Raw genomic sequence first — 27587 nt, 5'->3', positions numbered from 1 at the left:
CTTTACCCACATAGTTATTATATCAACATAACTGATGATTATTTATTGTGTGCGTATTTTGTGAAAGCGCCAATTGTCAACCCCACAATATCGATGTCGAGGTATTTGGTCAAAAATATCGGGATATTTGATTTTCTCCATATCGCCCAGCTCTAGCGCAGTGCTATGAAGAAGTAGTACGTAGTATTCATCCTGTATGCAACAGTACGTACTTTGTAAGGCCAACTGCAGTACGTGCTAAAATACAAATAAAAGTAAGCGATTTTGGAGCTCTAAGCTTGTGTTGGGATATCTGTGACCTTTTCTCACCAGCCACCATGAATCTAATGTAACAAATGGAATAAAGTCAGCCTTTCTACTGAGGAAAAACTAATTGCAGGTGTGGAAATCCTGAAAGTATAATTGTCTCTCAGTGCTGAACCAGAAGATGACAGTTGAACCAGTCCCCTCTCACCTCCCATATAAACTTCCTGCAGTTAGAAGCACCTTCCTTCCCACTGACCTCACTCAGCTTTCTACATGAGTCACCTCCAGTCTTTTTCTAAGTCCTCACAGCGCAGCGGGCCTTTACAAACTCCCCGGGCACTTTCCTTGTTGAGTCCATTGTCGGCGTGATGCGTCATTGGACGCTATAAATCTTCAGATGGCTAATTTCACAAGTGTCCTCGGGGGGGGGAGGGGTTAATGTTTTACATCTTGTACAGTTGGATCCATTCGCTGCATTCCTGGGGGATTAACGTGGACATCCTCCCGCCCCCGCTGCTTCCTGTGCTGTGCCTCCTAAAGACAGGAAGTGGATTAGTTGGCTGCTGATTGGCCGAGGAGAGAAAGAAGTGATGGTGTGATATGAGAGAAACGGACGCACACAAACGGAGGAGGGGGACACCGATGCAGAGTAATGCTGACTCCCTCTTTATGTCGTTTCTCACCTCTCTCGGCTTCTTTGAGCTCGAACTTCTCGCACCTCGAGCTCGAACTTCTTCATCTTTTCACTTTCCGCTGCAGGAAGACGTTGTCTCGCGCTGCGCGTGGCATCACGTGCGACTCTGACGACAGAGGGAAGGCTTATGGTTGGAAAGAAGTCTAAAACAAAACGGAATGGCTTGCTTAATTCCTTCACATCAGCTAAGAAAAGACACCCACAATATGCAATAAATCAATTAATCGCATGATGAATAAAACGGAGCTTGATCATTTTTAAATGTTAATTATCGCGGATTTTATTTATTGTTTTTGATGGTTTGGTTTTTATTCCAGTGCATTTTTTTGAGTCCATTTTATTTATTGTTTTTTGGTTGTTTTGTTCATTTATTGTGGATATTTAAAATGTCGTCCACTTCCGGTGTTGAGTATTCTTTAGAAGTAAACGTTTATTGAGCTTTGAAAAGGTGTACTTGCATCATTATGCCATTATCATTATATTAGATGAAAATCAGAACGAGAATACTATCGTTTATCGCAATCATTTCTGGGACAATTTATCGTCGAGCAAAATTTGTTATCGTGACAGGCCTACCAATCTTAGAATTGTTAAATAAAATTAATACCAGTTGAGTGCACACCCACATTAAATTTGATAGGACTATTGATAGAGGTTATGCAGTTTAAATACACTTTAAAGCCCCTCGAAACTTTTTTTTTTGTCTCTTAGATGAATTATTCCTCCATAAATAAACAACCAAAGTTAAGGTTCAGCCAAAGCATCTTTAGTTATTATTTAGTAAGAGTGTGACACACAAACACTTGTATTTGCTTCAGCAGGACTGTGTGGGTATGGTTTGACCAGATTTGATTGACAGCGGCCTGGAAACTTAAGCAAACAAGCCCCCTCGATTACGCTCAATCAGCTGTTCGCTCCAAACTATTCATGTATTCACATGGGACCTTGTCCCTTATAGTAAGAAGCTAAGTAAGAATAGGCCTTTAGGGCCTTTTTTTTTTAAAGATTCTTGAACATTTTAAAGCGGTTTTAAGTGGTTTCCTGCATAGTCAACACTATACAAGCACAGATAGAAATGTGTGATAATGACTTCTTACCAGACGTCACAAATTCTTTCCATTCCGGGCTTCCAGTGGACTGATTTGTTTATTTGATCTACTCGACGGACCCGCTTTCAGGTCCTTTAGTGAAGTGGCTGAGGCATGGCGTGTTTCCAGAAACTTGCTGAACAGAGATTATGTGCAGAAGGACACCTCTCTTCTGTTCTGCCGTTTCTGGACTACACGGGCGCTAACGTTAATCATATGTGGAAAGTCTGAGAGAAGGAGCTGATGATGAGGGTGGAAGGAAACTGAGGAGGAGCGAGTGAAGATGTACTAGAAAAGGGAGTCTGAGGGAGGAAGAGCATAGCTGGCATTCCTGACATCTCGGTCCCGTTCAGCAGGGATGACATTCGTTTTGTCTACCGCTTCTCTGCCGTTCCTCCCCCCCCACCCCCCCCACACACTTTTCCTGTCCTCCCATCCCTGCTAGGCAGAGTTGGCACACAGAAAAAAAGTCTCATTTGAAGAGAAATGTTTGTGGTTGGTTTTGCCGACTCGAGTGGGCGGAGTCTTCCACACAAGACAACACGGCGAGTGCCAGAGAGCTAAAACAAAACAGCCATCTGTTGTCTGTGCAACTGGACGGTAGTAACAGGGGAACATCTGAGTTAAGATTTGCATACATATGTTGTTCTGTTACAATCTTTGTGTGTATTTTATATTTGCTGTTCTTAAAAGCTTTAGCGCGTGACTTTTTTTTTTTTTTATATCGATGAACGACCGTTACATTCAAGCCGTCGCCAAATGAGTTGCTACTAAGCTAATTAAGACCATCAGCGCCCACAACGCTCTCTGGATTTCTCAGTATGGCTGTGTTTAGAAATTGATGTCGTCCGGTGACTTTCGCGCGCAGAAACTCGAGCGATGATAATTACCTCTTCCATCATGTTCTTTTAATCCTCCGTGTCCTCCTTAGCTACTAGCAACTGCGTGGAGGAGCGGAGGTGTACGATCACAGAAGACTTGTATCACGTGGACGCGGCGACAGTGTTGTTGTCATTACTTAGAATTCCTCATGGGGGGCGACAGAAACTACGCACTACAGCTTTAACATCCAGTGTTTGCTAGCTCTTTTCCTCCCTTGTCTTCGCTTGTGTTATTCTACTCCTCCCTCCCTCCCCTCGATGAGGAGAAGACCCTGTTCTGGCTACAAGATCAAAGACTTATAACACACCTCGGAGTGTCTCTCCCCCCTTTCTCCCGTTACCTCTCTTCCCTTAATTCATTGCCAAGAAGAGTCATTAAATCGCTTGACCCCTCAAAACCCATCAGCCTCCTCCTGCACAGAGCTGTTACCAAAGCAGTAAACGGGGCAACACAAACTCATTCATCTGGAAACGAACCGAACATGATTTACCCCCCCCCCCCCGGCTCTTAAAAGTCTCGGATTGCTGAACGGCGAAATTGTCCGTATGGTAGACACCATTGTTAAAATGTTTCAGGCTTTCGGTTGTCACATTTGCTTGAAGACGTTGAGTTTTCACGTTAAACATCGATGCCATCGTGGAACACTCTGCTGGGATTTGGCCTCGCCGACTCCTCCAGCTGAGTGCTTCACAGCAACTTAACACCGATTTACTTTTCTTTTTTTTTTTTTTTTTAAGGACGAGCGGCTTCTTAAATGAGGCCTTTTGCGAGCCAGAGTGGTCGCACATACTTTGGAGGGTTAATATTTGAAAGCCCCTGGTGATTTCCCCGTGCCTAAGGTCCTGTCTGGGAGTAGAGTAGGTGGATTGGTGTGGCGAACACTTCACCCAACAGACAAATGAGCTCAGCATCACAAATCCAGAACCTAACTTCTAAAGAGACTTGGCGAGGAACGATTCCCTCCAAAACCTTAGCATACAAGTCAAGGATAAAGCAATCTCAGAAGAATTTCCAACCGCCTCGTGGCACCAAACTTGCCCGTGTGCTCAGTCGTGGGTAAGTGGGTAAGTCGGCCGAAAGCCTAAAATGTAAATGCAGCGAATTAAGGATATGGGACTTTTGTGGTGGCCGTGTGTCAACATACAGTTATGCAACACCGGAGCCAACGTCCCCGGCAGCTTTTACTGGCACACAGCGGGACGACATGGCCTCATATATAATGTTGAAATGTGCAGGGTCGACAACTTTGATACAGGAGTGGTGGTGCTTTCTGTCAACGAGCCGGACTATAAACAAAAACCACCACGTTTCATAATGTAGAAGTTACAGCGACCATATCGGGCTGTTCTTCTAAATGTTAGCGCGCAGTTAAATGTGATGAATAGGACTTCAAAAATAGTCTTCTCAAAGGTTTTCATTGTTCATAAAACACAGTTAGAAAATGCAGTATCTTTTTAAATTTGAAAAGTAGAAAACATCTGTACTTCAAGTAGGCCTAAAAACATGAGAATTACTAAAACATTGTATTTATTATGTTAATATTAAGAATGTATTCGTATTAAGGCCGGGCAATATATTGATGTATCGATATCGTGATAGGAGACTAGATATCGTCTTGGATTTTGGATATCGTGATATGACATAAGTGTTATCTGTCCCTGGTTTTAAAGGCTGCATTACAGTAAAGCGACTTTACTGAACTTACCAGGCTGTTGTAGCTGTTCTATTATTTGCCTTTTCCCCACTTATGTCAACATTACTGATGATTATTTCATAAAATCTAAGTGTGAAGATATTTTCAAATTTTTATAGTTTGTTAAAGCACCAATTGTCTACCTTTTTATAGAATATTGCCTTGATATCAAGGTATTTGGTCAAGAATATCGTGAGATCTGTTTTCGCCCAATCGCCCAGCCCTAATTCTTATCCCATAGCCAGTGTATAAAAATACACTCCCACTCTTTTGTAAGACGTCCTTCCTGATCCTAAAATGGGAAAGGCACACACACGGGCGCAGGCGCACGCGCAATGGCAGTGCAATCCGACCCCTGGCCGGACTCTTTGACCAACAAAGACAGGAAGAGTCGTAAATGAACAAATAACCACATCGCTTGACAAGTTACCCCCTTCACCTCCCTCCTCCCCCTTACTTCCTCCTGTCCTCTTCGCCTCCCTCCAGCGTGGTAGTCTCCTCTCATAAAACGGTAGCGAATCACTAAAAGCCACCAGGCAGCTGCTGATTAGTTCAGAGAAGTTTTTCAACTTTGCCACAGAAAAATAACAGGGAGTTTCTTTCATCTTTTCAATGATGAGATGTGCAAGGAATGTGTGGAAGTGAAGGAAGCTCGTGTGTGTGTGTGTGTGTGTGTGTGTGTGTGTGTGTGTGTGTGTGTGTGGTGGTTTGTGTGTGTTGTTTGTTGTGTGTGTGTGTGTGTGTGTTGTCTGTTATAGTGTCAAGGAGATCCTCTTACACACACACTCGGCATGTAAGAGCTTAAGATTGCGTGTGTGTGGGGGATACAGAAATGTGAAAGCCTGCTCTGGTTACCCAGAATGCACACACACACACACACACACACACACACACACACACACACACACTGGTCTCAATAGAGCCTCTTCCTCTCTGGCAGCAGTCCTCTTCGGCTCCGAGAGTCTCCTTAAATAATCTGAAGGCTGTTGGTTCCATCCTCAGTGTTTCCTGGAGTGACCCATTTCCATCATTTAATGTTGCGCTTGGTTCTAAACATCCCTCCCTCCTCCTCAGCTTCCATCTTTCATCTTACCAAATTGCTTCTTCTTCTTCTTCTTCTTCTTCTTCTTTTCATTTTAAACTTCTTATCCCACGTCCAGGCATCTGTGAGCTCTCATTTACCCTCCTCCGGTCCAGCGCAGGCGACGTTCCTTGTAGAAGTGACTTTAGTACTTAGAAACTTTTGAAGTAATGGTTGTTATTCAAAGTGGGCTTTTAGAGCGCTTTTTGCACTCCCCGCTGTATTTCCCATCATTGTTTTACGACACTGAAAGATTTAGGGAGACTTTTTGTTGGGACCAAATCAAATGTAACATTCGTAACATTCACACTTTTTTACTTGATGATGTTTAGCGTCCGTTCTTCCTGTTTCCCACAGTCATCACTCGTCTCTCCTCCTCCTTCTCTCGATCATATCCTGGCTCCCCCCCCCCCGCATTTCCTCTCCCCTCCTGCTCTCCTGTCCTTAATCCTCCCTTTCCTTTGTTTCTGTGAGCTGCTATATCGAGGCTCCTCCAGAGAGCCGTGGGTCTGACTGGACACAGTCTATGGAGCTTGTTGCAAAACAGTTGTGCGTTAAGCTGTTGACTCCCATAATGGCATATCTGACGGGCATTAGGCCAGCCAAGAAGTACACAGCAATTACGTGTGTGTGTGTGTGTGTGTGTGTGTGTGTGTCTGCGTGTGTTCCCTTGTCCAGACTTGAAAGGATAATGACACCATAACAACCTCCTCTGCAGCAGAGCTCTGCTTCGTCTTTCTTCTCCTCTTCCTGATCTTTTCTTTCCTCCTCCTCCTCCTTCACTGTCTCTATTCACGATGAGCAGCGCTCTAATGGCCCCTAGTATTTTGGACACGGACGTCTTCTCTCTGTAGAGCCACTACACTCGGCTGTGACGCCGCATTAAAAAAATCCATCTTTATCATTTCACAGTTTGAGATGCTGCCAAGTGTGCGTGTGTCTGACATCTATACACTTTCTCCCCAAAAAAACCCCATTTCCAACAGCTGTCCACTTGTTTAGCTAATAGCCGGTTTCTTCTTCCTCAGTGCCTCGGGTTGTCACACACATGCACCGATGCACCGTAAGCCCTCCCCCCGGTACAGCCGTGCCCCGGAGGGGACGGTGTTGTATTCCTGCACTGTGTGACTCTACAGTAGCAGGCCGCATATCCAGTTCCACCACTGCTGTGTGAATGGGGCTGCATGGACTCTAGAGTGCAGCTCTGTTTCTTTCTTTCTTTTGTGTGTATTTTAATTTGCGGGTCCAGGGTCCTATGTTCCAGCTCAGCGTGCTTGTAAAAAGGAGTTGTCATGATGTTTATTTCTGAAATGCAGTTTGAGGAATCTCGGTGTTTTGAAGATGGTGTTTGTCTTGTGGTTTGCTCGACTTAATAAGAGTACAGTTGGGACGTTAAAATGGAGAATTGGAGAGAAATGCGAGCGTTGGACTTAGTTTTTGTTAAATGACAGCAGCAAAAGATGTTTGTGTAAAAGTACCCTTTTTTAGGTTGGCCATATGGGTCAATCTCATGGCTTGTTAACCTGTGTGGACATGCAGATACTGTCTGTGCATGTGTTTTTATGTGTTGGGAAAGTGTATTTAAACTGAGGCGGTCTGCTTCTGTACGTTAGGATACAAAGAGCGACCTGTCTTCTGGAGCGTTGGAAGCAAAAGAGTGTGTGACAATAGTTAGCAGGGCTGCTGTGTTGCATGCCACAGCCCTTTTTTTTTTTTTTTTTTTAATTGCCCTGCCTCTAAGAATAGGAGGCCTTGTGTCAGGCCAGACCAGACTAGTCGTTGAGCTTTATTCACAGGGCCAGGCCAGCATGGTTTGGCCCTGCTTAGCCTGGTTCAACCAGTCCAGTCTAGTATGGCTCTGTCCAAGTTCCTTGAGGTTCTACCTCCTGCCAGCAGGTCCCCATATAACTCCTTTTAACTAGCAGTACAAATCTGCTTTTTGGTGCCAACAACTTGCCATCTGCTGCCGTTTTTACATTTGCTTTTCATCCTCTGACTGGCTGTGTCGTGCCGCGGCCAAGCCCCGATCTGACAAAGTTGGCGTCAAGTCCTTCCGTGCCAGTGGAGCAACAGTGATTTCAGTGTCTTGCTTAAGGGCATGTTAACAGCTATTGTTCCTGAGCCATTTCCTAACCTCCCTAAGTCACTTTGCCTCTTCCTCTTTTGCGTTTCCTCTTCTCAATATTTTTACTACGGTTATTGATGCCTTACTCAGAAATGAAGATTTGCAGCAGAAACCCAGTATGGAGGACTACCGCTGCTGCTGCTGCTGCTGCTGCTGCTGCTGCTGCTGCCTAATTAATTCAAACCGCACTCTCATAAGGTGCAAATTATCGTTCTGTGAAATGTTCACAGGAAGTGACAAAAGACGTCTTTGTTTCAGCAGCTTCATCACGTCACAGACTCAGTGAGAAATCACAGTTAAAGTGTGTGTGTGTGTGTGTGTGTGTGTGTGTGTGTGTGTGTGTGTGTGTGTGTGTGTGTGTGTGTGTGTGTGTGTGTGTGTGTGTGTGTGTGTGTGTGTGTGTGTGTGTGTGTGTGTGTGTGTGTGTGTGTTGAGCTCATGGTTTGGTGCAAAAAATACTATAGACAAAATTATTATTTTTTAAACCTAAATAGACTAAAAAAGTTTAGTCACAAATATGTTTAACAGTTTAAAATGTATTCGTTTTTTCTCTCAAATATTTGCTAAGATAAACCTTAATTGAAATTGGGGTTTTGCAGCAACACAAAGACAGAAAATACAGATAAATAGACGTAGTAAAAAACTAATGAGAAGAGCAAGTGGTACATACAACTAAATTTAAGAATATAAAACTACAGAAGCATAAGGAGACAAGAATTGCAAGGTAAAGTGACAAAATAATAGTTAGTTGTTCAAAAGTGACACAAGTAAGACGGCTCCTGTTTATAGTGTGGGTCAGTTGATGATGATAGAAGTGACGAGCTGCCACCGAAACAAAAGACTGTCAGTGGGTAGAGTTGCTTTAAGAGTGAGCTCATTATGCTAGCAAGAAAAAGGGTGTGTGATCTAGAAAACAAACACACACACACACTGCTGACGTCGTGCAGAGAATGCGAGGCACTTGAGCAATAAACCTGGCTTGTTCCTCCCAGGTGTAGCAAGACACACCCTTAGTGTGTGTGTGTGTGTGTGTGTGTGTGTGTGTGTGTGTGTGTGTGTGTGTGTGTGTGTGTGTGTGTGTGTGTGTGTGTGTGTGTGTGTGTGTGTGTATCACTCTCTTGGGTATACATACAATTTAGTTGCCTATGTAGTCAGAAAATTGCACATGCATTGAGAAACTGGGTGTGGGAATAATTGGTGTGTATGCATGCAGAAAAACAGTTGAAGTGATCTATACAGGTGTGTGTGTGTGTGTGTGTGTGTGTGTTGTGTTTCAGTGTCGATTCTTGTGTCTCTTAAGCACATTCCTGTCCAAGGAGTGTTGTGTGTGTGGAAGACGGATGCTGTCCATCTTTACACCCTTTTCTGCCCTCAGTCTATGTATGTTTTTCTGTGTGTGTGTGTGTGTGTGTGTGTGTTCTCACGGTTTCTTCACATGCATGTTTTTGTCATGTGTTTTTATGCTTGTGTTTTGTGCGTGTAACTGCTTGCATTTGACATCTGCCGAGTTCCTCTCTTTGAAACGAATGATCTGAACCCTGACCTTTGACCCTGGAGGCTCAGTTAGAGATTAAAGTTTAAAGTGTGTGTGTGTGTGTGTGTGTGTGTGTGTGTGTGTGTGTGTGTGTGTGTGTGTGTGTGTGTGTGTGTGTGTGTGTGTGTGTGTGTGTGTGTGTGTGTGTGTGTGTGTGTGTGTGTGTGTGTGTGTGGAGATCAAACAGCTGACCCCAATAGACCCGGTTAGGGTCCCTGTGTTTTCCACACAGTAAAGCAGCGAGGAGACAGTTGTATATCTGCCATGGATGGAGACATGTTGGACAACTTAACCACTTCCAGACACACTCACCGTTTCTCCAGAACACAGATAACAAAGATCTCTAAACTTTCACCATCACACACCACGTGTTCCCCTTTTTAAAGGCCACGCATTGGAAAAAATAATGCTACTTGGATGAAGATGTTGATTTACATTTGATAGGTAATGACAGCTGAAGACAGAAAATGATGTCCCCTTTGCATGGATAATCCATCCTAGAGCCCTGATAACGGTACAAACTAAGACCACTGAAACACAAACGGGTAAATATTGGCACACAAAATTGGTAGCTTTTTTTATTTCGGCGATGGTCATCTTCAAAGTTGGGAGTCGCCCGGTCTCCCAGTTTTATCAGAGCCGCAGTTGACAGTGAAAGGCATGTGGAGACTTTCATCCTGCAACACAAACTGATGCAAGCAAAATGAAACACCGCAGCTATTGGTTCACACACACGACCCACGACAGCCATTTTAATTCCAGAGCTCGCCTCCCTACGTGCCCATGTTCCTTCCCGTTGCTCCATTCACCGCTTAGCAATAACCAAGACGATTGTGATTGGTTTAAAGAAATGCCACTAGACAAGACCACGTTTTCTAGAGATGCACCGATAGAGCGGCCGGTGACCGGAATTGGCCGGTTTTCACGCGCTCGGCCATGACCGGAGACCGGCAGGTCAGTCTGACATATGCCGAATTTCATGGCAGTCAACGCTACAATTAACTGACAACATAACTTATACGAGTTACAGGGAACCTGGTGCATTAACCTGCAACATGTCAGCTGTTTGGACATTCTTCAGCGTGTGTGCAGAAGATTGCAATATGCAACACCTGCAAGGAGAAAGTAGGGCGTGGAGGGACGACACCAAAAACCAAAATCACATTTCTTTAGTGTGATATTGGATGTGAAAAGAAGTAAATGGTTCTAACGTTGACCTTTAGACGGGTGTGAATGTCCCACACCAGGAGTCATTTATATAGTTCTACTTTATAGTGATCCATTATCTGTTCAAAATTTTTTATATGTTCTGAGCAAAATGTTTGATTAAAGAAAAGATAGAAAATAAATACTTGTGTGTGCTGTAAAGTGGTTAGAAAAAAGGAATCGGCTAAAATCGGTATCGGCTGGCCTAACTCAAGGAAAATCGGAATCGGCCTAGAAAGTTGTAATCGGTGCATCGCTAACGTTTTCTCCCATCCCGTAATGTTGTGTCAACTAGCCAGACCCTCCTCCACAGCGCTGCGGAGATAGGTCTGGCAATGCGAGACTAGGTATGGATACGTTGGTGCACAATAACAAAAATCTGCCAACAGACATGAGTCCACTTTACTCCCAGTTTTTTTTACAGTTAATCCCATTAAGGGGTTTCCTGGTATTAAAGTTCAAAGTTTTTTCAAATAGTTAAGCTTGATGAGCTGAGCAGCTTTTAAAACCCATCATCGTGACATGTTGGGGTCAAACGGTGAGCTTAAGCAGAGGGCTCCGGTCTGGTCGATGCGTGCAGCGGGACCAGCGGAGAGGATGTTCTCCACTGTGGCTACAGCAGTTATGCAATAGATACTAGAGGATAAAGAGCGCCGTGCCTAACATGTAAACCGTCTTAACGGTCCCATCCGGCTTTGCTCGGTCCCACCGCCTCCAGCTCGTTATGCGTGTCCTCGGCTCAGGTCAGAAATCCTATCATCTCATCAGATGTGTGTAGCCAACACTGGCAGGTTTAACAGGCTGCACTGGCACTCATCCTGTTTGGTCGCTCTCTCCAGGAATTAGGGTCAGTTCACGTTTAATTCAGGGCAATTCGGCCTGAAGATATCCTTCAGAATTAAAACTGGAAATCCTCTGACATGCTTTAACTCATAATTCCAATTTTTATTTATTTGTAATATTATTTTTTGGGCATTTTTAGGCCATTATTTGACAGGACAGCTGAAGATATGAACGGGGGGAGAGAGAGAAGGGGGAGTGACTTGCAGCAAAGGGCCGCAGGTCAGAGTTGAACCCGGGCCTGCTGCATGGAGGAGTTAAACCTCTGTATATGGGCGCCTGCTCTACCAGCTGAGCTATCCGGGCGCCCGTAATCACAATGATTGACTTTTGGAAGGATGTTGCAATTAGTGAACTTGGAAAGCAGTGAAAAAAGTTAAACAAACCAACAGTGGAAACAGCTTGAACTGTGAAAATCCCCTTAATGCTTTCCCCATATTTTTATTTTTTATTTTTTTCATTCAGAACACAAGACAAAATAATACTTGCAAAATGTAATGTGCAAAAATTGATAAATCGATTATCCTGTTTTTGTGTCCTAAGGAGCCGTAGTCGCGATTCAAATCTCCATGAACTGCACAGCCCTGGCTTGAACTTGAAAATATTAAAATACAGACTTGGATAGCTAGTATTGAAAGGCATATTTAAACGTGGCTTTTTGAAAGCCAGTTCGAGGTCAGAGTGAAACTCCGAATAAAGCAGTTAAAGTCACGCTCGGGAAGTTTTAATAAGACGTCCATCAATAGCTTTCGATAGGTTTGTTCGGGGGAAGTGAAAGTCGGTCCCCGTTGCATGTGAACCAACAACTTCCTCCTGAGATCTCTCCTGATACGGCCGCTGTCACACGCAGTACCTGATGCTGACAGCTGCAGGGATTCGCTTAAACATGTTAAGACAAAATATCTTGAACCAGAATTGCTGCTTTCTTGTGTCCACTCAGCATGGTTCCACTCTGTCTGAGCTGTGTGTGTGTGTGTGCATGCCCGTTCCAGTTTACAACACGCAGCAGCACCACACCTCGCTGTACTGTCCCTGACTGACATAACGCAGCCAGAGGCGGCGCTACGTTTCCCACAGTCCACTCGTTGTCACAGACCCAGAGCAGCCTGATGGGCAGCCCTCTCTTAGCAGCACGCAGGCCTGCTTAAAGCTCTGTTAAAGCCCGGCTGAAGTGTGCCCTGAGCAAGACCCAGAGTGTCTAACCGGTGTCTGACCCCTGGGCTCGGAGGGAGGGGCTGAAAGCTGCTCAATCTGTAGCACGTTGTGTTCTACAGAGTGTGTAACGTTTCAGGCTCTCTGCAGGTCTCTACCTGTTGCTGTGTGCACTGTACTCTCCTCGTCACCACTCCCAGTGGCAGCGCTCCTGTTGGGACAGAGCCCCATTCTAGTAAACCTGCCCTCTGATCTAGTTCACGTTCCTAAAACGCTCCTTTGAAATCCAAAGCTTCCCAACATGCAGAAACCCTCAGTGTGCCCTCACTTTGCTCCGCTGGCTTGGATGGTGAATCCCCCTGCCCGGAGAAAATGGGCTGACTGGGGTATCTACATGTAAAATAAAAGATAACATGTTTAATCTCATTCTCTACATTGGTTACATAGAACGGTGCCTGATTAGCATTAGAGTGGCAAACCTACATCGATTAGTTGTCATCAAATGAATAAATCGGCAAGTAATTTGTTTTGTTTCAGTTTTTTTTTTCTGTAATCTGTTCCTGCGAATGAGTGATGCCTAATTCATATGGTTAGTTCGAAGCCCTTTCAAACAAAGTTGATTGACAGCAAGGAATACTAAATGTATTGTTTATCTATTAGGATGGTCACAAACTGGAGGTTGTTTCACCTTTTGTTGCAGTTGACCATGTTGCAGAGATCAGTGTTTAAATCAGTGACAATGATGGATGCAGCTCGTGTGTGTGTGTGTGTGTGTGTGTGTGTGTTCTATTCTCCCCTAACTTTGTCTGTTTGTTTATGCAAAATGTATCCTTCCCTCCTCAGTGGGTCTCTCTCTCTCTCTCTCTCTCTCTCTCTATATATATATATATATATATATATAATTGTGTTTGTGTGAGTTGGGGGTTGGTATCGGGCGGTCTGGGGGAGGGTCACACACAGAGAGAGAAGTAGAGAGAGCGGTTGAGGGGAGAGTACAGGGGGCTGAAGGGTGCTATTATCCACGAGGCTCAATGGGCGCTTTGTTGCCGGTGGCCGCGGTGGGGAGAGGGGCGGGGCAGCGAGCAGCACCCTGTCATAATGTTTTTGAACACCCAGCGCAGGAGAGACGCAGACAGAGGGGAGGTGTAAAGGTCAATTGGGTTGATAGTCATTCAGTTTGAACCGTGATATTTTCCTCAAAGTTGTCTGCTGTACTGAGGAATTGTGTCCCTGGTGTGAATCAAAAGAACTGTAAATAACTGTTATTTCCACTATCTGTTCATCTCTAATAGGGATCTATCTATCTATCTATCTATCTATCTATCTATCTATCTATCTATCTATCTATCTATCTATCTATCTATCTATCTATCTATCTATCTATCTATCTATCTATCTATCTATCTATCTATCTATCTATCTATCTTTTCTGTTCCCGATAATAATATATATCACGATAGAGCCCGTTTTCTGGTGATTATTAATGTAGTTTATGTGAAATAACCACATGGTGAGGCCTATTTTCTTTACTCCTGTGTGAATTAAATAATTGACAAATGAAAAGTACCGAGTATTTTCTCATTTTAAAATAAACATAACCTGTAATGTAAAGCGCTGTTCATAGAAACGTTCTAGAAAAATATACACGATCCTAGGCATAATTTACAGGGGGGATGGTGGGGGGTAACAGCCCCCCGATAATCAAAACTGGCCGCTGCACCCAAAAGAAATCTAATAATAATTGAGTGTTAAAAGTGTTTAAACTTGTGTTTTGATGTTATGTGGTCCTGTTATGAGTACTCGCGTACAGCATCGATCGATCAGTGGCCACGTGAATTTATTTATCAATACCAAATATTTAGGCACATTTTGAAATAGCGCATTAGAAAATGTTGATGGAAACTTTGGAAAAAAAAAAAAAAAAACTTCGAAATGTTTTTGCCGCTCGCTTGAGGTGTTTTTTGCCTTTTTCAAAAAAAAAAAGTTAATTCGTAGTAATTAGTGCCGGTATCCATCAGATGGGGGAAGGATCGGGGTACGGGTCCCATCCAGTGCGCCGTACACTGGTGGCACCAGGTGTGTAGTGGAGTCGCGGTGCGCTATAGCCTGGGCCTCAGCCACGTCGGGTATTTTGACGAATATACGGTTGTCTCGCTGACACCAAATGTCTCTGCCACTACCCCGTATTCTGCACAGGTGGCCAACTTGTACTATGCTACCTCTCTCTCCATTTAGCCAAAGAACTTAGCTTCTAAACTCTTTGCAATCTACAACCATGTGTAACGGCAACTTGTGACCAAACTACGCTTTGCCTAGTCTAGTTTATTCGCTCTAAACCAGCTGATGGAAACGCTTCAAATTTGTTTTTTTAAATGTTTGTTTAAAATTCGCTTGACAATTAGATGGAAATGTGACTTGATTTGTTGTTCACAACGTAGCATTATTGGGGGTCATGGTGCGTCACTGGACGGTGGCCCCTCTTTGTAAATCGGGAGTAATAGGCGGAAAAAGCGGAGTATAAGGGACAGCAGCTTCACTGCTGTGTGAGTGTGCATTCCAGACCTTCAACATCTATTTTTGGTCACGGCCTTTTTAGTCACTTCCTCTAAACTATGTAACGAGTCATGAAAAAAAGAAGTCCTGAAGTGTTTTTGGCGCATTGATTGATGATGAGCCATAACTGAGATTTTTGACTGAGTGGCGTGACAGAGCTCTCCGCAGTCCCGTGCCTACCTCTCTGCTACGAAAAAAAATAAATAAAAAGAGGAAAAGATTAGAAACACATTTCTGAAGAATGTTGGCTAACCAGAAGCACGAAAACATAGATTCCAACCAGCTATTGATGTGTGAGATTCATGCTGGAGTGTGTGTCTTTCCCCAGATGTCTGTGTGTTTGTGATTTGGTGCACCATCCTGATATCTAATTACAAGTTCTCACCGTTTGATTCCTGTCTGGGGGCCAGATATTACAGGGGATCTCTTTCTAAGTTTCGCAGTGTTTCTTTAACAAATGGGACGTACTCTGGTTGAGTGTGAAGAAGAGCAGGGGTGAGAAATAGGAAGAGAGAAGGTGGAAAAAGGTGTTTTTTATTATTCAGATGAAAAGCAGCACAGCTGTCTTAGAAAGTGCGTGTTCACTATACGTTACCTAAAGTGTGCATTGTTTTTATTCATCGTTGTTATCTGCCAACCACCCATTTTCTTTTTGACGTGTATACATTTTTAAATAGTTCTGTGAGATCACTAGCCGTTCTTGGCTATAGGTATTGTGTTAGAACGTCTGTCTCCTCCCCCTTTTCGTCTGCTACTTCCCGTCTTATCTAAAGCGACTCCCCCACCTCCCTTCCTGTCCCATTGAATTTCATTTTCTTTCATTCTCGCTTTTCAAAGTGGTTTATTGTCATAAAAGATGGAAAACACCACGGCCCGGGCTCTGAATAGTCACCGTGTGTCTCCTGTTTGTGTGCAGACGTTCACGGCGTGGTGCAACTCCCACCTGCGCAAGTCCGGCACACAGATCGAAAACATCGAGGAGGACTTCAGGGATGGGCTGAAACTCATGCTGCTGCTGGAGGTCATCGCAGGTAACTATCTGTACAACCTCTAAGCACCACAACATTAGCTTCTGTAATCAGACTAATATGGCTGGCATTATGGTCATAATCACAATTATTTTGGTCAATATTGAGATCCCGGTTATTTGACCCTAATTGACTGTTGAAAAGAGTAAAATAATTGGTAACACTTTAAGTTTTCTACATAAGAGTGACATGACACTGTCATGAATACATGACACTCACATGACACTGTCATGACACATGAACCCTGACCCTAACCCTGACCATAACGTGTCATGACAAAACCGAATGACACTTACTAAAAAAAGTTATGTCATAAACGTTTATGACTTGTTTATAATGTTTTATGACACGTTCATGACAGTGTCATGTCAGTCTTATGTAGAAAAGTTAAAGTGTAACCAAATAATTAAACAAATGAATGGTGAGAACGCATTGAACTGTGAAATTTCCCTTAAAACTTTACCCATTCAGAACACAAACAAGACAAAATAAGAGTTTACTTGCAAAACGTAATGTGCAAAATAATCGTTTTACGTTTTAAAAAACCGATCTGAACGCACGGCGTAAAGCGCCTGGCTCAGGTGCGTTTAGGGCGTGTCCAAATCCACTTTTGCTAGTTTGACGGCAGAAAAAAGGGTCCGGGCGCCTGGTTCTAAAGGGTTGTACTTAGCGTCTTCATTAATTCATAGGTGTGTTTTGGGCGTAACATGCAATCAACCAATCAGAGATCATCTCCCATTCCCTTTAAAAGCCAGGCGCGGTTGGACATTTGCATTGCTATTATGATGGCCCATATGCACCGTAATATTGTGCATGTTTGTGTGCTGCTGCGCGTCTGTGTGTGTGTGTGTGTGTGTGTGTGTGTGTGTGTAACAAGCATAGTGTGCGCGCGCTGTGCATAAGCCTAGGCGCATTATTTTACTAATTTGCTGTTAAAATAACCATGAAATGCTGCGCCATTGACTTTAGACCAGGGTTTTTGTTGGCCAATGGCGCGATCACTTCCCGCTGCCTCAAGATAGCAATACGCCCAGAATGCACCTGAACACACCTCCCTGTAAGACCAGCACACCCACGGGCACACAGATGGGCGCAGGTGCATTTGCTATTTAAACGACGCGGGCGCCGGACGGTCTTAAAATAGCAAAGACGCTTGTGTCGGGCTTTGCGCCGGGTGCAAGATGGGGCCCCTGATGTTTCACCCTGAAGCCGCAGGACTCAACCTTCCAGCCCAGCCCAACACACACACACACACACACACACACACACACACACACACACACACACACACACACACACACACACACACACACACACACACACGTTCTCTCTCTCGTGTGTCACTGAGCCGTGGTCTGATTTTCAAAGCTGTCTCTTAGCTGTCAATCCAAATGTTTTCAGATGCTATCTCCTCCCGTTCCAGGGCGAGGTCTCTCCCAGTTTCCAACCTCAGTATGGATCACAGGCATTCAAAACAACCCGTTGGGAACACCCTGCTATACATCGGTCACTGAATCACGGCTTTTCTCTCGAGGTTTCTCATGTTTAATTGCAGGTTGTTGTAGCAGGGTAACCGTTCCTGTGGCACAGTAGATAAACATTTGAACTGCTGTCGTCCCGTAATGAAATTTGGCTTCCCTTTTTCTTTTCTTTCTGCTGTGAGCGACACAGACGTGCCTGCTGTAACCTTAACTGTCCTGACCGAGTGTTGTTCTGCTGAGCCTGTGGAAACGCGCTCCGCTAACTCGCTCACTGTGTGTGTGTGTGTGTGTGTGTGTGTGTCCCCGCAGGCGAACGGTTACCCAAGCCTGAGCGAGGTAAGATGAGGGTGCACAAGATTAACAACGTTAACAAAGCCCTGGACTTCATCGCCAGCAAAGGAGTCAAGCTGGTCTCTATTGGAGCAGAGGGTAAGCATGCATTCATACACACACACGCATGGATGGGTCACATGGCCTACAGAACAGGGGGCCCCGGGGCCAGAGCCTCTGTTTTGAAGTGACTGTTACCAGTTTGAGTTGGAGAGTCACAGAGCTCAGTTAAAAGCAGGGAGGTCCTGATCATGTGTAGTTTTGGCTTCTTGATCAGTCTTTTTTTTTCATTGGGTACCTGCCAACCAAAGCCGGTACTTGTTTTAGTTTATTTTGTCCTCCATGTGACAGCTGCACAGCATGCTGAGGCTAAAGTAATATTCCCAAAAAAATGCAATAACATTAGTATTAGTAATTTAAATCAGGATTGCACATCAGCTTGGCTTCAAGAACATGGAGCAGTCATCATCAGGCTTTCTTCAATGGTTTCCTGTAATATGTTGTATAGTGGGCTGTGGTGTTTAGTATAATATATCTGTAGAGGAGTGTCTGTGTGGATCTGCTTGGGGCAGGAGTCAGACAGCCTCTGTCTCCAGAGTGAACACAATACTGAAGTTCAGCTGCAGTTTGTCCACTTTAACACAAAAGGACACAATTAGCATCTCTTTCAGTCCGGGTGTTTTGCCCCTATGTTGCCTGTTGTCTCCTAACCTTCTCATGCGTTCGGAGCACAGAGCGACCCAGGTACCAGTGTTGAGATCAAATGCTCAGCAACTCCTTTTGAAATTGGCAGCGTGTAAGTGTGTGGAAATGTTGTGCCAGGACAGTGACTCTATAAAAGTCACTGTCAGGAAAAATGTCAGGACAGTGACCTTTCTCCTACTTTATCAGGACAAACGTGACATTTCTGCCACATGACACCACTGATACTGCTGACCATTGAAACAAAGAATCCTACACACACACACACACACACACACACACACACACACACACACACACACATTGTGTGAACACACACTTTCTGGCCTTCTATAAAAAAACAGCCCACTATATGTCATCTACTGGAAAGCCGTCTGAGAGAAACACGCCAAGATGGAAGAGGAAAAAACCGGAGGGATGGTGGTGACGAGATGAGAGCGGGGGAGGTCCTCCAGAGACGGTTTAAACCGACACAAACCTCCGTTTGAACGCCAGGGACTTAAATCCTTTTTGTAATAAGTTAAAGTATAGATTTGTGGAGGCATGCCAGTGGGGAAAAAAAGACACTCTTGATAACTCGCAACACAAACCTGATTTAGCTTTTATAAGAATTTAGAGAAATGTACCACAAGACATTTGGCGGTGTTTTAAGATGTGAAACTTCTTCAGCACACGAATGCACCCAGACCTGAATCGAGCTGAATAGAAATGTGGAACGCGGATGCCAAATCGAACACGAAGAATGTCTGATAGAATGAAAGCGACGCGGGTCCCATTCCCAGCTGACAGCGAGAGTGTGATTGATAAACGGGTGACAGTATGAAAGGACTGCTGGATGAATAGTCTCCGTGCTGTATGCGTTTGAACTATGAGTGGAATGTGACCCGTACTTCATACCTCCTCCCTGACATAGCATTGCACACGACCTGCTGTCCTGTCCTGTCCTGTGTGTCTCATTAACCTGCCAAACACCTGTGGATCGTGGAGGGAAAACTGCCATAATGATATTTTGAAAGTTTCACTGTAAATATTTTTCACTGCCGATTAGGGCTGAACGCTTTTAAGGAAAAAAACTAATTGCGATTCTTTTTTTCTTTTTTTTTTTCCTGCCAGACATTGGGATTACGATTCGGTTTGCGATTATAATTTTTTTTTATAAATAACTTTAATAATAATTTAGCTAAATTTCCATATTGTCTGTGTAACGGATAAAACGTGTCATGGAACATTACAACACGAGACCCCATCAAAACTGCTCCATATCTTTATGCGAGGAGCGTAGTTATGAATTTCCAGCAATAAGTGATATTTAACATTATTCCAGCAGTTATCTTATAAAAAAAAAAAAAAAAGAGTACATATAACATTAAAAAGAGGAACAAATGGTTAAACCAAATGTTACACCAAACATTCACCTAAATATTGCACGTTCGATTTATCGCGGCCTTCACGATTAGCCAGTCCCATTCTTTTAAATCTCGATTTTGATTTGAAAACGATAAATCATTCAGCCCTACTGCCAAATGAATTTGCTCATATCATTAGATGATCCAAACAAAATATCGATTTTACTGCACACACCTTCGTGAATGTTCTTTTTCAATTGATTAAAATAGCGATTTAAACGTACAATGGATTTGTGGCCGGGTTGGTTCAGCGGGTAGAGCAGGCGCACCTATACGGAGAGGTTTATGCCTCGACGCAGAGGTCCAGGGTTTGAATCCGACCTGTGACGATTTCCTGCATGTCTCCCCCCCCCTCTCTCCCCTTTCTCACCTAGCTGTCCTGTCAAATAAAGGTGGAAAAGCCCCAAAAAATAAAGTAGAATGGATTAAATAATGAACTGTATTTTATATCTACGGGGAATGAATGTATTTTTAGTTAAAGCAGCTCACTTGGATGCTGTAGCTGTGTGTGGGTCTGCTGGCTTTATTAAATGAGAGAGCAGATGTAAGGTTGTAAAAACGGCATTGACGGACAAGATTTGTGCTCCAGAGTGAATCTGAAGCAATGTTCTGTTTTTCATTTTTTTTTTTTTGTCTGGCAGAAATCGTGGACGGGAACGCCAAGATGACCCTGGGAATGATCTGGACCATCATCCTCCGCTTCGCCATCCAGGACATCTCTGTAGAAGGTACAACTTCTTGTGCTTATTATTATTATTATTATTATTATTATTATTTATTTGCATTCACAATCAGCAGCAGCAGCTTGGCAGAGAAGCGCCTTGCTGAGGGGCACCGCGGCAGCTCGACTCCCAGCCAGGTTTCAGGGGTAATTGGCCGACCAAAGTCCTGCAGGAATCCTTTGGTGTTCACACGCACGCGAAGACGTGCGCGTTAAGGGTGCATTGTGGGAACTAGAGTGGAAGAAACGAGGCTAGAGAGACACACACACACACACACACACACACACACACACACACACACACACACACACACACACACACACACGCACAATATCACGGTTGAGTAGTGATGGAATATTTTCAAGATAAAAACCAGGTGCATGGCTGCTCAGTAAGTCTGATGATGTGAAACCACTCAGTGCTGGGAACACTGTTACAGCTGCTAGAATCTATTTTAGTTTGTGTGTAGAATCATGTTTAGCCTGGCTGTGTTACTTTATTTAATTATTCTGTCATTTTGTGTCCTTGTGGACGTTACTACATTGATTGTTTTTTTTTTTTTTGTCGGGTTGTTTAATTCCATATCATCGGTTACTTCTGTGTTTGTTTTGGTTTAAATGTTAATTTCAATGTTTTTGGAAACGGGATGGTGCATGTCGAGGGGGTTTACCCTCTTAATTGAATGCGAAGAACTACATACAGTTGCCTCGTCGAAAGGAAATGAAAACGTGGCTTCATAATCGAAACTTCCTCAAACTAAGTCTACAGCTTACAATTATTTCCATTATCGAATCATCTGTCAAATAGTTCAGTAACCGTTTAGTCTGTGAAATGTCCGCTAATGCCCGTCGCACGTTCTCGTGGCCCAGGGGGACCACTTCAAATCCGTCGTCAGTCTATGAATTTAGATTGCTATGAAACAGAACCGCAACAAATCCTCACCCTCCTTCCCTTCCGTGAAGTACCTTCAGTACCTTTTTTGTTATTTTTGCGTTCATTCTGCTTGATAAATGTTGACTCAGTTCAAGCTGTGAAGATGCTGTGGTAGCTAATTAAAACCCTCTGTGTTGAGTTAACTGTGGTGGGTGTGGGCCACTATAAGGAATATTGAGTCATATTTTTTTACTCTCCATATTACTGACATGTTTCTGATGTTTGTTCAGGCACACGCAGTAAACAAAAAAACATCCTGATTTACTTTTGAGTCCCTCTGATTTATGTTTAGCACAAACGGACGGCCCGGCCACCGGTAATGGAATAAAACAAGATAGGGATTCGGTGTAATGAAGAGGCATTTCTTCACACACTAATGCACACCTCCTTTCCTCCTTCTCTCCTGCTGCTGCTGCTGCTCCTCTCTTCTTCTCTTCTCCCTTCTTTTTCCTCAATGCAGAGACCTCTGCGAAGGAGGGTCTTCTCTTGTGGTGCCAGAGGAAGACCGCTCCCTACAAGAATGTCAATGTGCAGAACTTCCACATTAGGTAACACACACACACACACACACACACACACACACACACACACACACACACACACACACACACACGTGCGCTTTAAGTTTGGACCGATCATTAGTGCTATTCTGGGATGAAAGCTTTTGACAGTCCATGTTTTCATCACATTAAAGACCACAAAGTTCTTAAGATAATTTTGGATGATTTAGAATTTCCATCAGAATTCACTTCTTCATCTTGAGGTTAGAAAATCCTTTTTTTAAAAGAGCTTTGAGGTTTTCATGGGGACAGGAACCGTCTCCAGTGAAACCCTGACTAAAGTGTTTATGGTTAGCCACGGTCTGCATGATATCAGAACTGGCCAATATTCAACACTTAAAAGAAATTGCGGCCTATTAAACACACCAACAAAAATATTAACACATCTCGGTTGTCTTGGGAGCAGCATGACCACACCTAGTCGCATAGGAGTACATGTATTTAGTTTGTAGGCGTGTATTGATACACCATAACCGAACACTGTTCAATGCTGAATGAAAGCCCACTGCTGTCCAATAAACTGCTCAGATTGTTTAGAAAGGTCGCCCCCTGTTGGAGAAACTGGAACACGTCTCACTGCTCTGAAGTAGTCAGAAGCAACTTAAACTGCAGTGTCAGAAAACTCCGATGCATGCATGCTATTCAGCGGCTTACAGTACGCGTTGGTGTGGTGTACTGTATACAGTAAATACAAAGTACGAGTTATATGTGAAACCTTTTTACTCGCGGCAAAGAGAGGCTGCAGGCAGGCCCCCTCCAGCCGAGTCCAGACCAGGCCGAGAATGTGAAACCTTGAGTTGAGATTATTGAGTTCCAAGGTCAGGAGTGAATTTCACCCTCGCAGCAGTTTTCTGTTGTGATGTAACTCAGCGTGACCTCGTACTGCCTCTAGCTCGCCAGAATTGTTAATGCCGTTCATTTATCCAAAGTTAATGAAGATGGCACCCAAAAAGAACGTGAGCTAGGGCTGCTTGGTTATGGGGAAATGGCCTGGGTCAATATTACAATCACGTTTATTTAACACGATTACTTATTGACTTTTGGAAAGGTGTTGCATTTATTGAAAGTTTTTTTTAACTGTTAAACAAATCAACCGTTAATACACCTTAAACTGTGACATCGCCCTTCATACCTGTTGAATTTTTTTTTTCTCTGTGACATTGTTTTTGTGATCGTTAGCAGCCGAAATGGCTTTTAAAATTTGATTTATTGCACAGCCCTAATGCCAATACGTAAAATTCATCAAATAGGGAAAACACCTAGTAACAGCCTTGTTGTTAGCAGTCCCCATCTAGTGTAAGACGGGCCAAATGGGGGGGCTGGGGTGTACATAGGGTTGGGTACCGTTTGGATTTTTACGATTCCGATGCCGAACCGGTACTTTTAAAACTATTCCGATTCCTAAACCGATTCTTGAAGAACTGAAAAATGACATCAAAGGAAGGATCTTTTTATAGAGATTTATTTTAAATTGAAAATGATTTAAATGTAACAATATATTAACATTTTAAAGCACTTAATAAGTAAAAGTAGCTCTACATTTACGGTAGCTAGCTAACGGTAGACCACAGAGAAAGTGTGATATTTTTACGTACGTTTCGGGGCGATGGAGGGAAAATATTTCAGTCGACTCGTTGAGTAGAACCGAAATGATGGATGTAGGATGGGCTTGAGCCGATTTCAGTTGGATTTGAGCCCCCGCCGGTAGCTAGCGGAGCGGAGGAGCGCTGTGTCAGAGAATGTGAGAGAACACGGGTAGGTTTTAGACCAGCCGGGCTGCTGCACTCAGGATGAGAAGCAGGCAGATCAGCCAAGTTTCTCTTCAGTCAGAGGTGTGGCTCCTACATTTTAATTAAAGTCCCCGTGAGAGTGAATGTGATGGGCATCTAAGCCCCTCTGCTTCCCTCGTGCAGATCAGAACTGGCTTTGTGATTTCTGATTGTCATGTTAACACGTCACCCCTTCGGCCTCACGCTCCAACGCATCTGTTCTCTCCGACAGCTGGAAGGACGGTCTCGCCTTCAACGCTCTGATCCACAGACACAGACCTGATCTCATCGATTACGACAGCCTCAGAAAGGTAGGCGCATTCTCACACCCTTACACCACCGCTAGACATAAACACTAAACCCAGTCCAAACCCAAATGTTAGAAAGTCTCTGTGTATTTTCAAGCAAACTACTAGTCAGGTTTCAAATGATCCACAGACAAATCCCCTTTTTCATATATGTATATAGTGCTATATTTTCATTTATTTCATCCCGTCTTATCTTGCATATTATTATCATTTTATCTTATTTTGTGACTCGTGCTCTTATTGCGACCAGTGTCTTTATTGCCAAACTGACCCATTCTCTCGTCAAATACATTTCATTGTACCGATGATCCTGTGTTAACCTACATTTAAAAAAATAAAAAATAAAAAAAACTAAACTTAAACTATACATAACCAATAATTTAATAATATTAACCCTCTGAGGACAAAAGACACACCAGCGAGTCCAAGCGATACCACAAAATTTCATTTTAGACATTTATTTCTATTTTATTCATATATTAGGACACGTTTGTGAACCCAAGACTTGTAAACTCATTTCAAGCACCAAAACAATCCGAGTTTAGGTTTGTTTTCACAGGAGATTTGAGACCTTTCGAAAAGCGACTTTTTCCGCCTTAGGAAGCTGTTTGTTCTGAACATTTTGATATGAAACACATGGCCATCAGGTTATATGCAAATATCCTTTTAAAATGGGAATTTGAAAAAACAAAAAAAATGTAGACCTCCAGAGGGTTAAACTTGGCTTGTTGTTTGTTGCCTTCTGACGCTGTGATTGGATGTTTAGGATGACCCAGTGACCAATCTGAACAACGCCTTCGAGGTGGCTGAGAAGCACCTGGACATCCCCAAGATGTTGGACGCAGAAGGTAGGCCTGAAAGCTCCTGCTGTGAAGGATTCTGTGTTGTTGTTATTGAATAATGCTGTGTACTGTATGCACTGTTATTTTTATAAGTGGCTGTGTTTACATGAAACAAGGTGACTGTAATGTAAGCGTGGTGATTAAGCTGCTTGCGTTATTTCATAACTTTACAACCCCTGTATTATTATTATAATTGTTATTCTCATTTACGGTTGTATGTAGTACTCCTACAGGTTTTCGGCTGTGATTCAGCGCTAACGTGGTTTCATACACAATCACAGTTTAAAGCTCTTTATTCCAACCACTGAGTAGACTGCTGAGGGCCCAAAAGAAAACCCCTCTTCTTCTTTTATACCAAGACTATTTCACATGGATCTGATACACTTGGTGTCTGCATTATACTTTTATTTATACTTTTTTATATATATATATTATAGTTTTTATCTCTGCTAAAATAGTTATCATTGAAGGACAGAAGAAGAACATCAATATAACAGCTGATTCTAGACGTTTCAACGGTAGTGTAGATTAGTTTGTGTTGCTTGCAGGTCCATGTGCTTTCCGATGTAGACAAACTGTAATACAGACCAATCTAAACACCTTGTTGTTGTGTAACTGTTGGCATTTAGGCCTTTTTTATTTTGACAGCTTAGACTTGAAAGGGGAGAGAATGACATGCAGGAAAGCGCACCTGCGGCCCCTACATACGGAAGCACACTCTGCCACTAGGTCACCAGGGCACCCTGTGTGCAGAACTTTAACTGTGACCCCACTTAACTCTAAAAGGTGCTGAGCCTGACACATAATCAGAATGACCCAAATCCTCTCTGCAGCAACGATGTAAATTCTGATGTCTGAAGCCAATAAAAGCCAAGTGCCTTTCTTCCGTTACAGTCACAGTGTTGATGTGCATGTAAACGCAGCCACTGTGGTACGTCGGAGGCATTCCTCTTCAGGATCGATGGAGCCTCCATATCTCTACCCCCTCTGACTCCTATAATGCTTTGGATTGTAAAGTAGATGCAACTGAATGTGTCTTTGTCTGTATGTATGAGGGTCGGACCAAAAAGCTGATATCCTTTTTTTTTTTATTTTTTTATATATATATATATATTCATACCCAATTGCAGAACTCAATATTCATGTTAATCTAAAATATCCCAGTTTCCCAAAATAAAACAAAAACATTATAACACACACACACACACACACACACACACACACACACACACACACACACACACACACACACACACACACACACAGCGGTTTGTAGTCATCTGAAATATAGTCTGACCCTGGTATGTACAGTATTGTTAATTCTGTCTGCCCTATCGTCCTTTCTGGCTGTTTTGTTAAATGTGTGTGTGTTTGTGTATTATGTGAGTGCATGTTCCTAAATGTGTGTCCTGTTGTGTTTAATCACACGCCCTCTGTCTTGCCTGTGTGTGTGTGTGTGTGTGTGTGTGTGTGTATTTATATATATATATGTGTGTGTGTGTGTCTTCATAACCACGGTCTCACCCCCTTGTAGACATTGTGAACACTGCTCGTCCAGATGAGAAAGCCATAATGACTTATGTGTCCAGTTTCTACCATGCCTTCTCTGGAGCACAGAAGGTACCCTCTAAACCCCCTGACAGTTACCTTTAACCCCCCCTTGTTACTAACCAGGTGCTGCTTCCTGTCCAGCATGGCCTCGCTCTCTGTCTCTCTCCCGCTCTCTCTCTCTCTTGACAGCGCTGCGAAGCCCTGGGCCTCAGCAAGGACACTGGATTTGTTGGGACACAAACACTCACGTATACACACACAAACACAAGCAGTGTGACTGTAACTGCGCTGGTGAAAGCAGTAAATGTCCTGTCTGCTCTATTGTGAGGTTTCCTTATCGAAATAAGTCAGGAGATTGCAGCAGAGCTAGATGGTAAAGCCCGAATGAATCGCACCCAAGACCGTATTGGTGCATCCCCGAGACCTGTGTGCTCAGCAGCCAGACTTTTGCACAATTTCTATACAAAACGGTGTGTTTTTGTACCGTGAGCTACAGTGATCAGAGGCTCGGCTTTTTCTAGTTGATACAAATGTCTGTTGGCTTTCAGAATTTTATAAGGTCAAATCAGACTTCAGATGCAGATCCTGTTTGCTTTTTCACGCAGCCACAGCAGAGGAAAGACGCCATGTGTACTTAAGAAGTAGTTCTAGCTGATGTAATGTGCTATTATTGATAGGATTTTGTATGAGAAATTGTCACTTCTTTTTTTCGAGATTATTTATTTGGGCTTTTCCGCCTTTTAATTTACCCACTGAGCCAACCCGGCCACATATTGTCACTTCTTAATATTCACAGAACGGTGCAGACAAACTAGTGAACTCTCAGCAGCAGAAGAAGATTGATTTTCTACTTTTAGAGCA

The 27587-nt window shown here is 43.4% G+C and overlaps 1 protein-coding gene across 6 annotated transcripts in view; it reads left to right on the top strand.

Moving 5' to 3' along the window:
* The window catches only part of actn4 (actinin, alpha 4), a 72022-nt gene that overhangs the window by 26958 nt on the left and 17477 nt on the right, over positions 1-27587 (top strand). For 3 of the 6 annotated variants that reach the window (XM_039823060.1, XM_039823035.1, XM_039823048.1), the window contains exons 2-8: positions 16011-16125; positions 17913-18032; positions 20683-20769; positions 22157-22244; positions 24258-24336; positions 25100-25181; positions 26710-26795. In XM_039823060.1, the coding sequence (XP_039678994.1) occupies positions 16011-16125; positions 17913-18032; positions 20683-20769; positions 22157-22244; positions 24258-24336; positions 25100-25181; positions 26710-26795 (657 nt within the window). The remainder of the gene's footprint in view (positions 1-16010; positions 16126-17912; positions 18033-20682; positions 20770-22156; positions 22245-24257; positions 24337-25099; positions 25182-26709; positions 26796-27587) is intronic. The other 3 variants (XM_039823070.1, XM_039823043.1, XM_039823054.1) reach the window with 1 other exon arrangement.

Source organism: Perca fluviatilis, chromosome 2, assembly GCF_010015445.1.
Source record: "Perca fluviatilis chromosome 2, GENO_Pfluv_1.0, whole genome shotgun sequence".
Classification (NCBI taxonomy): domain Eukaryota; kingdom Metazoa; phylum Chordata; class Actinopteri; order Perciformes; family Percidae; genus Perca; species Perca fluviatilis.
The sequence above is the reverse complement of the archived record's forward strand: the minus strand, read 5'-3'. Positions and strand labels throughout refer to the sequence as shown.